The following is a 13,818-nucleotide window of genomic DNA, read 5'->3' on the forward strand; positions in this document are numbered from 1 at the left end:
TTCCTTCGTATGATAATAAAGGGGCGTGTTTTTCATGTTCAGCCTGAGCAATCGAGACCAAAGAGCGCGGGAGAGCGAGAGGAGCCAGGTCTCTGATCTGCTGAGAGGAAATAGAGCAATGTATGCATTTGAGCTACCAAGTAAAAAAGGCTGTTCTTAATTTTAGACGACAGCTGGAAAAGAGGTGCTGGCTGGCTAGTCTTCACCCCCCTAGTGTTGGGGGCATTGCTAGCGGTAGGAGGAGTTCACATGAACAGGGATTGGGTAATTGGCCTTCCAATACATTCAGATGTCCGGCTCACGAGAATACCCTGTGCATGACCGAATGTGATAAGATCTGACATGACGCACTGAGTCGGACCTGAAAAGAGCATGATTTACGTCTGCTTTAGTGAAGCTGCAGTCTGATCGTGAGGCGCGATCTTTCCGAGGCGTGCCTCCTCCTGTAACCTCATGGAAATTGGTCTGTCTTTTGTGTGTGCCGTACACAGACACACCATAAGCTAGAGGACTCGGCGTGCTCCCTGCGGCTTAATAAGGAGCTTAGTGTTTTTTTTTGTTTTTTTTTGGACTGGGCCAATCAGCCGGCATGCAGAAGATAACAGACTGGAGGCCTGAAAGCCCTGCAAATAACATTCGATTCATACGCAGTTGTGGAGAAATGCGATTCCGAATCGGGACTGAATTGGCTGAGTTTGAGGAAGGCTCGGTGGCTCAGGTGATACTGCAGGTGAACCCTGGAAATTCTACACGCTGCTTCTTTCACACACCAGGGAGAACAAGACAAGGCTCTTTTCATCTGAGGTGAGATGAGAGGGGCTGAAGGTGTATTGTATGCGGGGTCTCCTGATGTGCTGTTCGAGGCAATGCATACAAATGCTGACGGGAAAAAATAGTAATAAAGAAATTTGGAAAATCGGAAAACAACAAAAATACAATCTGTCGCCGGTTCTGTTTTTTTTATTATTAATATTGATTATATTCTCCCTGCAGTTCCGCCGCTTTGATATCCCAATTTCCATTAATGCCACTGGGAGTGTGGAAGGTTCAAAGCTGTTTGATGTCCAAAGCACCATAACACCCTGGACATGATGGAGTGATGAAGTACAAACAGTCCCAGTACTCTACAAAGAAGCAGAGAAACAGCGTCTCAGATCCTTGTCGGGAGATGAGACGGATGAGAAATTGGAAGGCACGTCAGGTGAGCGTCCCATTAAATCGGGACGGAGTACTACGGGATGTCTGTACGGCCTGATGAGAAGCGAAGGCTCGGAGTGGCCCGTAAGTCGGCGCTTTCTCACAGCAACAAGCCCATGTGGGGTCTGTATGGGTAGCCAAACAAGAGAGGTTTGTGCATGGGTTCCATATTGGTCCCACATTGGGGTGCCCACCGGGGTCCCACCAGGGTTGGTGGTGGGGTTTAATCATGGGATTTAAACCTCATTATCTCCAACTCCACAGCTCATCCCAAAAGTGCTGGATGGAGCACAGACCATCATTCCACTGCTCTACAGCTCCATCAGCAGCCCTGCCACTCAATACCACTGCAGGGCTGAGAATGACCCACCACCCAAATCCTACCTACCTGCTCTGTGGTGGTCAGTCCTGTGGGGTCCTGAGCTTTGAGGAACAGGGTAAAAGGAAGATAAATAACAAAGTCTGCAGAGATACAGATGGATCCTGTATGGTCAGTGGAGCTGATAGAATAGGCAGAGTTCACTCCAAACCAGGGGTGGTCATAAAGTTCTGATATGACTGTGTATATTATTATTAATAATACTAATATTACAAACCCACAAATGGATCCTTAAATGATTTTAGGACCATTTCGGGTTATGGTTCTAGCTATCTAGCTCATTTTTAAATGTGAAAATTGATTTCACTTTTAGTTTAAAGGGAATTTCTTAAAAGGCAGACTTGAAACTCGGCCCCAAAGACCACCGAAATCCAACATTTTTGACAAGCGCCTGAAAACAGAAGGAGGAGGAGGAGGGGGAAGCGTTCGTCTCGCAAAGGCCTGTCAAACACACTCTCCTGATCTGACAGCTAACCTTCTTGGACCGAGCGCCTGAGCTGAAAGCTAGAGGATGCTGCCCTTACTGCGGTTGACATCAGCCTGACCTGCTTTACTGGGAATTGAGGTCTGAGGCGAAAAAGGCTGGTTGTCATATGATGGGTGTTATTGATGTTGACTGATTTACAAATTTAAAAAAAAGAAGGAAACTGGAAGCCTCAGTGATAGCGACTGGTCTCATGTCTGGCCCTGGTCCTCTTTGTGGTGGTGGTCAACTGCTCCTGGAAGCCCTACCGCTTGCTGTAGCCTGTGCTGGGCCACTGGCCACTGTTCCTGTTTTATGGGAAAGGAGAGCTTTCAGCACTGAGAGTGCTCTCAGAGCCGTAATGCTCCCGGGACAGTACCCCCGTCTGTCTGGGTTCAGTCTAGCAGGAGTCATTTCCTTTGACAGGTGCATTCTCTGAATAAACCAAATTAGGAAAGGTTCCACTGTAATAAATGAGTAGACTAAGCTCTCTGTGATCTAATTCCTCCTTATCATCATTACAACTGTCATCATCATCCTCCTCCTCCTCATTACTCTGAAAATCTGTGGCTGTCCTATAATAAACCGTTTAGTCATAAAGTCCTTTCATAAGGCCACAAAACTCCAGTATATATCCAGTCAATACACTATTTCTGATTCGCTATCTCCGGAGCCATTTCCATGTATGGCATTTAGCAGACTCTCTTATCCTGAGATAAAAGGCCTTAGTCATTCACTCAGAATATCCAAAGCAAGTGTCAATAGACCCCCGAAATCGAGCCTTCTGAGCCATGACCCTGCCAGAAATGAGCCATTTGTGTTGGACACAGATGGAATTCGGCCTCTGCCAATTTGTGCATTGTAAAGGTCAACAGTGGCAGTTTGCCAAGCCCGGGTATCGAACCCACAACCCTGTCATCAATGGTTCGGTGCTCTAAACACTGAGCCACCATCGCCCCAGATCCCTGGTCTTCCCCGTGACAGGCGGAGATACCCTTACATAACCTCAATAACCGAACGCAGCGACTTGTGAATGATTCTCTATTGAGTGTAACCCTGCACCCAACCCAAACCCTAACCCTTGGATCTAACCCAAACCCTAACCCTTGGATCTAACCCAAACCCTAACCCTTGGATCTAACCCAAACCCTAACCCTTGGATCTAACCCAAACCCTAACCATTAGATCTAACCCAAACCCTAAACCATAGATCTAACCCAAACCCTAACCATTAGATCTAACCCAAACCCTAAACCATAGATCTAACCCAAACCCTAACCCTTGGATCTAACCCAAACCCTAACCCTTGGATCTAACCCAAACCCTAACCCTTGGATCTAACCCAAACCCTAACCATTAGATCTAACCCAAACCCTAAACCATAGATCTAACCCAAACCCTAACCATTAGATCTAACCCAAACCCTAAACCATAGATCTAACCCAAACCCTAACCATTAGATCTAACCCAAACCCTAAACCATAGATCTAACCCAAACCCTAACCCTTGGATCTAACCCAAACCCTAACCCTTGGATCTAACCCAAACCCTAACCCTTGGATCTAACCCAAACCCTAACCCTTGGATCTAACCCAAACCCTAACCCTTAGATCTAACCCAAACCCTAAACCTTGGATCTAACCCAAACCCTAACCATTAGATCTAACCCAAACCCTAAACCATAGATCTAACCCAAACCCTAAACCATAGATCTAACCCAAACCCTAACCCTTAGATCTAACCCGAACCCTAAACCTTAGATCTAACCCAAACCCTAAACCTTGGATCTAACCCAAACCCTAACCCTTAGATCTAACCCAAACCCTAACCCTTAGAAGTAACCCAAACCCTAAACCTTGGATCTAACCCAAACCCTAACCATTAGATCTAACCCAAACCCTAACCCTTAGATCTAACCCAAACCCTAATCCTTAGATCTAATCCAATCCCTAACCCTTAGATCTAATCCAAACCCTAACCCTAAACCTTAGATCACACACACTGTCTGGCAGCAGTGCCTCGCCCAACCCTCGCGTAAAGAATCTCACACCAAGCGACACTACTGCAACAGCGGAGCTCCGCGTACTGCGAGGCCTCTGAGCGCCACCTTCCCGAGATAAGTGACGCGAGGTTTGAGGATATTAACATTATTCCGCTGGTGCCGCCGTGAATCACAAATGTGCCTCGCACGGCCTCCTTGCTGACCTTGGTCATGTGAGAGCACTCGCCTTGGCAGCCCTCCACGCAGAGATGTTTTCACCTATAACTTACCGTCAGCGCTCTACCCGGTGAATAATGCAGCAGATATGAGGTCAGGCCATAAAAATGATGGGCATGCTATTATTAACGCAAGCAGCAGACAGGTCTGGCCATGGAGATTAGTACAACACCACTTACCAACGGCCCGTTCATCTACTGCAGGCCTTTACAGCTGATAAGAGGACAATTTCTGTCCGTCAGAAACAGTGCGTTTTAAAGTTGCAGTAATGAGTTCAGAGGGGAAATCACCAGACTGGGAAGCCAGAGCCGCTGAGCGCTGGAGTGCTGGAGCGAAGCAGACTCCACAATTACAACAGACTCCCAGCCAGAGCATATGGAATTGGAATCCATCATTTAAAAAAATTTGGAGCCAATTTTCCATTTTTCCAAACAGGATCCTGTGATTGGAAATTCACTGCACTACCAGAAGATAACTGGTAGCACACTGCGACTGAGACAGGCCTTTCCAAGCCCAATTTACTATTCCTAATTTACTATTCAGGACTAGGGATGTCCCCATCACGGTTTTAACACCTCAATCCAATCTAAATCTCTCAATGCTGACTATCGCCCGATTCCCATCCGATCTCAATGTTTCTATAAAGAACACAGCCCTACGCCTTAGGTATGCTGTGCTACTCCACACCAGAAACCAGCAGTGAAATCACTGTATTTTTAGATCCAGCTTCTGTAATCAGACTCAATTCTAATCTGATCTACTTTGATTGGAGCGACTCTTTAAACAACCGTTTTAAACTCTGTAGTGTTTTAATATCTTACAGTCCAGTCTGACTGACCTACCTGACCATTCAGCTCCCAGCTCCTTTAGCTACAGCTCTGCAGTCCGATCACTTCACGTGTATTAGCATTAGCCTCCCCCTCAATTCTGAACGCGCCATTCAGAGATGGTTTAGAACCAAAGAAAGGAGCATGGTTCTCTATCTGGGAGAACATTAGCGCATTTTCAGCATAGTTTGGTTTCTAACCGGCTGGAATTCCAGAGAATAACACAGAACATAGACTGCTTTGGCTGTTTATTGTTGTGGGTCATGTTTACAGCGAGGCTCTGAGCTAAAGCTAAGCTAAAGTTTTTTCTGGTCCACCTTAAATAAAACCTCCGCATTGCCCCAGCTGGTGTTCTGCTGCTCCCGGGCCGGGCTTAGTCAATGACAATTCTCACTGGCATGTGGATCAGTAACATACAACTAGCTAGATTCCTTTGTGAAAATAAATAAACAAAGGAGCAGGTGTCCCAATACTTTTGTCCAAATGGTTTATTAAAAAAAAAAATTTTATAAATGTTAGTCTGGGCTCAAAAGATAAACACCAATATACTAACGACCACACTGATAAACCCTAAAACCCTAGCCAGTGACCTACGGTGCGAGTGTGGGCATAGAGTGGCTCTCACCTCCTGTTTAGGGACGCTCACGTAGCCGGGGTGCGGTCGGAAGGCCTTGTGAGGCTGCCTGGAGAACATCCAGTGGCTGCTGAAGCTCTGGCCAAGCACGGGCTGCAGCAAGAAGTAGGGCTTCTCCGAGTAGTTGACCACCACCACGAAGAGGGACAGGGCCACGATGAGGCCAGTCGCTATCACTGACTTCTTCTGTGAAGGACAGGAGATAGAAAGAGCAGGATCATCTCATCTGGTCCACTCGTAGCTCCCTGCTGTGGTAATCGTATTCAAACAAATGTCAACACCCAAATATTTACATTCACTGGAAATGACGGGCAGCGTTAATATGCTGCATGTAAATACCACACCACCCACAAAACAGCAAAACAAATGCCAGCTCAACGGTTATCGTCTGAAGCACATGCTGCATCTACTTTATTAGAACTTCTAAAAGCAGAGACCACCACAAGGTCAAGATGATCCTCTTACGTAAGGAAAGGGGCACATCTGGAGTGCTGGAGTTCACAACATCATACAGAGACACAAAGAAAATGAGAACCCTAACAGGCTCATCAAGAAGCTTTTAAGGGCTCAGCATGCTTCCCAAACATGGTGGAGGTAGTTTCATCAACAGCTCGCAGTGTAATCTATTCAGGCTAAAGTACAGCTGCCAAACATGGTGGAGGTAGTTTCATCAACAGCTCACAATGTAATCTATCCAGGCTAAGGTACAGCCTCCAAACATGGTGGAGGTAGTTTCAACAGCAGCTCACAGTGTAATCTATCCAGGCTAAAGTACAGCCTCCAAACATGGTGGAGGTAGTTTCAACAGCAGCTCACAGTGTAATCTATCCAGGCTAAAGTACAGCCTCCAAACATGGTAGAAGTAGTTTCATCAACAGTTCACAGTGAGAGCTAGTCAGGCAAAAGCACAGCTGCCAAACATGGTGGAGGTAGTTTCATCATCTACAGCTCACAGTGAGAGCTAGCCAGACTAAAGTATAGTCTCCAAACATGGTGGAGACAGTTTCATCATCTACAACTCGCAGTGTAATCTATCCAGGCTAAAGTACCATCTTTCAAACATGGTGGAGGTAGTTTCATCATCAGCTCACAGTGTACTATATTCAGGCTAAAGTACAGCCTCCAAACATGGTGGATGGTGTAAGAAAGATGAAGGTGGATGCATTTAACTCTCAAACATAGATTTAGGTGTCGAGGATTCTGTGAATTTAAGAGCTTGACGGAAAAATGGAAAGCACAGGGCCATGTATGAGAATTATAAAATGACCACTGATGAAGGTCTAGAGGATGGCCAACACATATAGACTACAGTCTCCAATAATAGACCAGCAAGGGTAATAAAGGGGTTATTAATAACGTGGGCAGGAACTGATCATAATATCTATGTCTTTTCTTTCTTAAGTGGCCGGCGAGTGTATTTACACTCCAGCAACTCTGGACGCAGCACATGATGGCTTTCACCCGTTGAGAATAGTCTAAAATGTGTACCAGGTGCCGGAGTCAATTTGCCCGGCGAGTTATTGCCTTGGTCTAGCACCTGCCAAGTGGGAAGTGTGTATGATTACATTCGGAAGCCCAAATTACACACCACCATCTCTAGTGTAGCGCTCCTGCTCTCATCCAGGCCGCGAGGAGCGAGACGTTAAATATGAATAAGGCGGCTTTCCGGCCCGCCTCCCGCACGGCTCGGCTCTGGAGCTAAAGCACAAGGCAGCGAGGTGGAAAAAACAGCTCGGCCCAATGAATACTTCATCTCGTTCCCTTAAGGCTCAGCCTTCTTCCCCTTCAGCTTCATCCGATATGACACGTACTGTGCCCACCAAGTAGTCCATTCCAAGAAGTGTCAAAGCAGTGTAGTTCCACCAGAAAATCTCTTCTTTATATTCTCACCTTTAGACGCTAGGCGAGGAGATGTTATTTATGGCCAGGTAATGAGCTATCCGGGGATCTGAGGCCTAATGGCCGGCCCAAGCTCTGAGATGACTAACAGAGAGCACAACGAATATCCAAATGGCTCCGGTCGGCCAGGTGTTACGACAGCTCCGGAATTGACCGCAATTGGGCAGATATTTCTCCATCTTAAAGACAGTTAACTTTTTTTTTTTAAGGTGGGCTGGAACATTGAGTTCACTCCAATATTATTAGAATCTTTAGTACAGCTTCCAAACATGGTGGAGGTAGTTATATCAACAGCTCCAAGTGAGAGCTAGCCAGGCTAAAGTACAGCCTCCAAACATGGTGGAGGTAGTTATATCAACAACTCACAGCAAGAGCTAGCCAGGCTAAAGTACAGCCTCCAAACATGGTGGAGGTAGTTTCATCAACAACTCACAGTGAGAGCTAGCCAGGGTAAAGCACAGCTTCCAAACATGGTGGAGGTAGTTTCATCAACAACTCACAGCGAGAGCTAGACAGGCTAAAGTACAGCCTCCAAACATGGTGGAGGTAGTTTCATCAACAACTCACAGTGAGAGCTAGCCAGGGTAAAGCACAGCTTCCAAACATGGTGGAGGTAGTTTCATCAACAACTTATAGTGAGAGCATAGTGCTTGTGGGTAGTCTAACTGGAAGCCAATTGTCCCATTTTTTTAGAGGGGCATCCAGATGTATTTTTGAGTGCTCTTGTAAATATTCGTTACACGAAATAAGCGATTCTTTCCTGTCCCTAGACAAGAAAATGAAGACTTCCTAGCTGTGAAACCCCATCAGTACAGAATCCTCCTCCCTCTGCATCTGCGTTAAACTGTTTAAATGTGGCGGATGTGAAAATAACGCCGTAAGACAAGATCCAATCCAAGGACTTTGGAGATGACAGACATTTTCAATTACTGATAACACGAGTCGCAGCACGGACAGGGCTTAGAAACATCACAGCGGGGGGATCGCTGTCAACTGAGCTTCAATTCCTCATTGGGCAATAAACCCGAAGATTTCACGCTGAAGTCTCGGCGAAAGTGGCTGAGCCTCGAAGCACTTAACTGGTTTAAGCGTTTTCATTTAGAAGAAAATGAGAGGACTGTTGAGAAAAAACCTTCTCAAACCTATGCCCACAAAACCAGACAAGCGCCAACATCAGACAGCCGGCGTCATTCAGTAAATCAGACGTTTACATTGCAGTTACAGTAGAACTATTTTCATGGTGAGTGTGTTTGAAATAACAGAATTCATTTCTGGATTATTTAAATCTCCCTGTTGGTGGCGTAATAGAGCACTGTTTTAAGCAGATCAACAACTCACAGTGAGAGCTAGCCAGGTTAAGGTACAGCCTCCAAACACGGTGGAGGTAGTTTCCATATGGTTAACACTGGCTGCCACTTAGCAGGTAAAAGTGGCCCACCCTTTTAGTCATGTGTGACACAGGTGTATTATCTGTGGGTCAGTGTGGACGGCAAAAACACACTGAATCTGACCTTTTGAGCTCCAATTTGGGCCGCTTTCATATGTGGTGTTGAAATCCGATACATATCCGACTCACTCTGAACAGCCTGGTCAGAATTCATGCCGATAACAGGGTAGCAGACCTCAGACCTCATCAATATTTGGGTTAAAGTCTCTGCTCATACTAAATTAGCTGGCCGAGATCGGAACAAACGCTCTGTGTTGGAAGAAATGTCTAAAGAAATGTCCGAACGCGGCCACAGGGGGGCGCTATAACGAAAAAGTTTTTTTCCAACAAACCCCACAGTTCCAGGACTGAGAAGCAGCGCCTTAAGCCACCAGAGAACAACAGTAGTAGTTCCCGGGTCTGAAACAAAAGCCCGGCGCCGGGGCCGAAGGTGCGGGCGCGGAAGGTGTCTTTGAACTCATTGGATGGCCTGCCCGATTCTCAGCTCATGCACGGCATAATATAATGGGGGTGGCTGTCAGTGAAGCCGGCGGGCTCAGATCTCTCACATCAAACGTGTCGGCGCGGCTCGGAGGCTGAGCTTCTCGGCGAGCACATCAAACGCGCCGTGATGACACACAAAAAAAACGGCCATTTAGAGTTCAAGCTCCAGCGTTTTTGCACCGCGGTTACATCACCGTCTCCTCCTTCTCCTCCTCCTCCGCTGCCGCCACAGCCGCAGCAGACACTCGGCCAAAGAAACTTCAGGCACAAAAGAAAGCCGACGACAAAGAAGGTCGTTATCTCTCGCTGTGTAAGAGCCGGAGGGTCCGGGCCGGCCCTAGCTTTTGTAAAACTGAGCTGTTTTCTAAACAAGAAGGTGGTGGTGTAAATGATGAGGCTCCTTAACGATGCAATGATCCACACTTCAGCTGCGCCCGGGCTGTGGATGGACTGCCAGCGGCTCGCCTGGGATGTTGTAAAGAAAGAAAGAAAAAGAGAGAGAGAGAGAGAGAGAGAGAGAGAGAGAGAGAGAGAGCATCCATCTGACCTACACTCGTCAGTCTCGCCTGTGCTCATGACACGGGAGGGAAAAACCCCCAGAAAAAAAGCCTTCACCTTCGATTTCAATCTGAGGCCACAAATCACTGCAAAATGGTGTGTCAAATCAGGGGGCATTGTGAGGGTCTGGGGTGGGGTAGGGTGCTGGCAGGGTGGGGGGTGGTGTAGATGGGTGGAAAGTCGATGAACTTCCACGGGCGGCCGACATATGACTCGCCTCATCATCCTACTATCCATCAGGATAATCATCGCAGGGGCTCTACGTTCTGCACAATTTCCCCCATTACCACCCTTTCAGAGAGAGAGAGAGAGAGAGAGAGAGAGGACAACAGCGCCATCACTAGTCTACACCATGATATTAACTATTAGGATTCACGTTTAAAGCCCGGCCTATTTTGCCGAAGCGCTGATCCAGGTGGGTTTCTGGCGGTTCTGCCTAACGTTGAGTAGGTCCCCCTTGTACCACCACAACAGATCTGACCATTCGAGGCATGGACTCCACAAAACCTCTGAAGGCGTCCTGTTGTAGGATCTGGCACCAAGACCAACGTTAGCAGCAGATCCTTCAAGTCCTGTCAGTTGCGAGTGAGGTGGGGCCTCCATGAGCATCAACACGCTTAGCTATTAACTGTACTTCAGGCCACAGATCCATTCAGTGGGAGGGCCTAATGGCTTAGGGATCTGCTGATTGGCTCCATATTTGCATCGTCTTTTTATTTCCAACCTAAAAAAAATGGTGGAAAGACTGTGACTAACAAGTACGAGAAAAGTGCCAGGCCAGTAAGATGGCCCTCCCTCTCCCCCATCGTTCATCACAATAGAGAACTGGTGGTTTGCTAGGATGGACCACGTCCGTAGAGCTGGAACAGAGAGGCAAACTCAGAAGACTCCTTCTTGGGCTGGACGGTGGTTGGTGCGTAAAGCTGAGCCCGCCCACTGGTTGAGGTAAGGAGTGGAGAAGAAGGGGTGGTGCTAGGTGAGTAAGAGTGGAGGAAATATGAAGGGCCGGAGGAGGAGGAGGAGGAGGAGTTGGGGCATGGTCCATCTCCCAAAATGTTACGCCATAACTCCTGCAAGCTTGTTGAGCTTGTCGCGCTGCTTTAGGGTGGTGGAGCTTCATGGCCTCTGGGTGGAAGCACAAGCTAGCCCTCACCCTCCCAGTGCTGGCTGTAACAACGTTTGATAGGGGGAGCTGTAGCTAGTGGGTGGGCACTGGAAACGACTAAACTGGGTGGGGGATTGGAAGCAGTGCAGCAAAAGGACAGCGATGCGGCCTGCAGTCACTGCTATTCGGACACACCAGGCTGAAATGAGGTCTGGGAAGCTGTGAATGTGTGGAGCTATTCCAGGGCGACACGGCGACCTTTCAATAATTCACACCTTCTACAGTCCGAAGATTACACTTATGGTGAATACCTCATACCGGGAAACGGTTTTCTCCAGGCCGTCACGGCTGTAACGCACACATTCTGCGAGAAGCTCATTCGCGCCATCATAGCTTTGCAGGCCCCTGTAAACTCCAAGGTTTCGACCCAAGGCTACAGGCAACTCAACAGGCCAGGCTTTTTCCTTTCACCCAAGCTTTTCTTTTTTTACGGCCGAGCTTTACTGTTGCGGAGAGCAGCACCGCTGCCGTAATGGCTAACAGAGTCCTCTCGCTAACGCTGCTCTCTGTTAAAGGCGAGGCGAGGGGTGGGAAAAGGAGCAGGCTATTTCTGGACCTTCTCTCAACCTCATTTGAGCGGGTTATCGATCCCCGCTCGCAGCCTGCGAGCCAGCCATCACTGAGAACCTACACAGCCGGCTGCTAGCATCCTGTCTGCCAGAGTGTGTGTGTGTGTGTGTGTGTGTGTGTGTGTGTGATTCCATTTGTTTCAGATATATGGAGGATATTAGTGACATCCAGGAAAGAGGTAAGCCAGAATAATACGCTAGGTATGCTAATGGCATCCCGGTAGAGGCTGGATGAAAGAAACACACGGTATCTGTCATGTTTCCCTGAAGGTAACATAGACAAGTATTCCTGGCACACTTAAACATTGAGGACGAGGGCGAGGACGAGGACATGCAGCAGGGGTCCACTAGTCAAATTCATCCGTTTAGAATTCCTGTCCAACTAAACACTGCAGCTGTGTAGTCTCGGGACCTACACTGCCATTACTTTGCCCCTAATCGACTGGTTAGGATTAGTTACACCGGTCAAGAGCGGTCAGTAGGGACCATTCCTTCAAAATACCTCAAACTCAACAGCTGGCTAAGGCTCTGAGAAGGAAGCTGGTTGATGCTAAAAGCAGAATGCGGCTTTTCGACCATGTCAGAACACTGGCAGCTCCCAAATTCCACTGTCCAAAAACATTGTTAAGGAATGGCAGTTAAGGGGAACTGTGGAAGTCGACGCAAGAACTGGAAGACCAAGAAAACTCGGTCTGCAGAAAGACTTTAGCATGGTCAGTGCTACCGATTACAGCTGAATGCTCGCCCAGCTTATTTGTCCAAACTGCCTTCGTCTCTAATGGCTGGTTTCCCAAGCCCAGATTAAGCAAGACCCTTGACCAAGAAGGCCTCTTCATGGTAAATCACCAATGATCAAATCAGTCCTAGACCCACAACTGCCTGAAACACCTCGAAACTCGAGGCCCTCAAGGAATTGCTTGGAAACTTTCTGAGGACGGATTACACAGTGGAATGCCAACTCATGGAAACATGGGGATGTCTACGGCCGGGTCCCCTTTTCTGTTGTTTATCACTTAAATGACAAAAAAAACATGTTTACATAGGTGGACTCAGATTTTCACACATGTACACTCTTAAAAATAAAGATCCTTCAAACGGTCCATTGACCGAAATCCTGGAGGAACCACTTCTGGTTCCAAAAAGAACACAAAGGTGTAAGATAGGGCCCAATTTCCAGTCCTCTACAGGCTAATTAGGCGACTGTAATCTCATGAAATATGAATAAATATTAGATGTAGACGAATAAACAATCAAACTAAACACTCGTGATTTAGATTCTGAAATATTTCAGATCAAAAAGCAAATGTTTGTCTTCAGCCTCTTTTTCCTCCAAAACCGAAAGCCTGAATCCAATGCATGCCCTCATTAGCAGCAGCTCGTCCTGCAAATACAACCCGAGCACCAATAAAACACTCCCAATTCCCCTTTGCTCGGAGCAGATCACCACCAGAAGCAACCCAAACCACTACCTCAGCCTGGAAGTGGGCCGAGACCCAAGCAGACTGACCTAAACAAAAAGGTTTGACCATTCTGCGCCCTACAGAGTAGGCCTGGATACACCCCCAGGCGTTCTTAGTAAAGGTGCAGTGTCCTTTAACGTCATGCCAAGTGCGTAGCGACTCGGCAACCTCAAGGAAAGGAAGGAATTCTGATTAGGAAGAAGACTTGTGCTGCATCTGTACAATAAACAATACAGACAGCTCATTTGAAAGCCTAGCATGAGGATGGTTCAAAAATAATGGCAAGCCTCAAACATGCATGGAACCGCAGTCCTGCGAGCCCTCCAGCGCGCCGGCAAGAATGAAAATTACATTAGCAATGCAAAAAGCGCCGCGCTCCTCGCCGCACGCCTTCTGCACTCATGGTCGAATGAGCCGTTAAAATCCAATTTCAATTAATCAGGGATTCGAGAAATATTTACAGGGCGCTCCTTCTCGCTCCTCGCCCCACGTCTCCTGCTAATTTCTGCACGTACGGAC

General features: G+C 47.4%; 1 protein-coding gene across 1 annotated transcript in view; it reads right to left on the reverse strand.

Moving 5' to 3' along the window:
• st6galnac3 (ST6 (alpha-N-acetyl-neuraminyl-2,3-beta-galactosyl-1,3)-N-acetylgalactosaminide alpha-2,6-sialyltransferase 3) overlaps positions 1 to 13,818 on the reverse strand; it is a 75,692-nt gene that overhangs the window by 47,353 nt on the left and 14,521 nt on the right. The window contains exon 2 of the mRNA XM_072688374.1: positions 5,710 to 5,904. Coding sequence (XP_072544475.1) covers positions 5,710 to 5,904 — 195 coding nt within the window. The remainder of the gene's footprint in view (positions 1 to 5,709; positions 5,905 to 13,818) is intronic.

The sequence above is a fragment of the Salminus brasiliensis genome, chromosome 9 (genome assembly GCF_030463535.1).
Source record: "Salminus brasiliensis chromosome 9, fSalBra1.hap2, whole genome shotgun sequence".
NCBI classification, from domain to species: domain Eukaryota; kingdom Metazoa; phylum Chordata; class Actinopteri; order Characiformes; family Bryconidae; genus Salminus; species Salminus brasiliensis.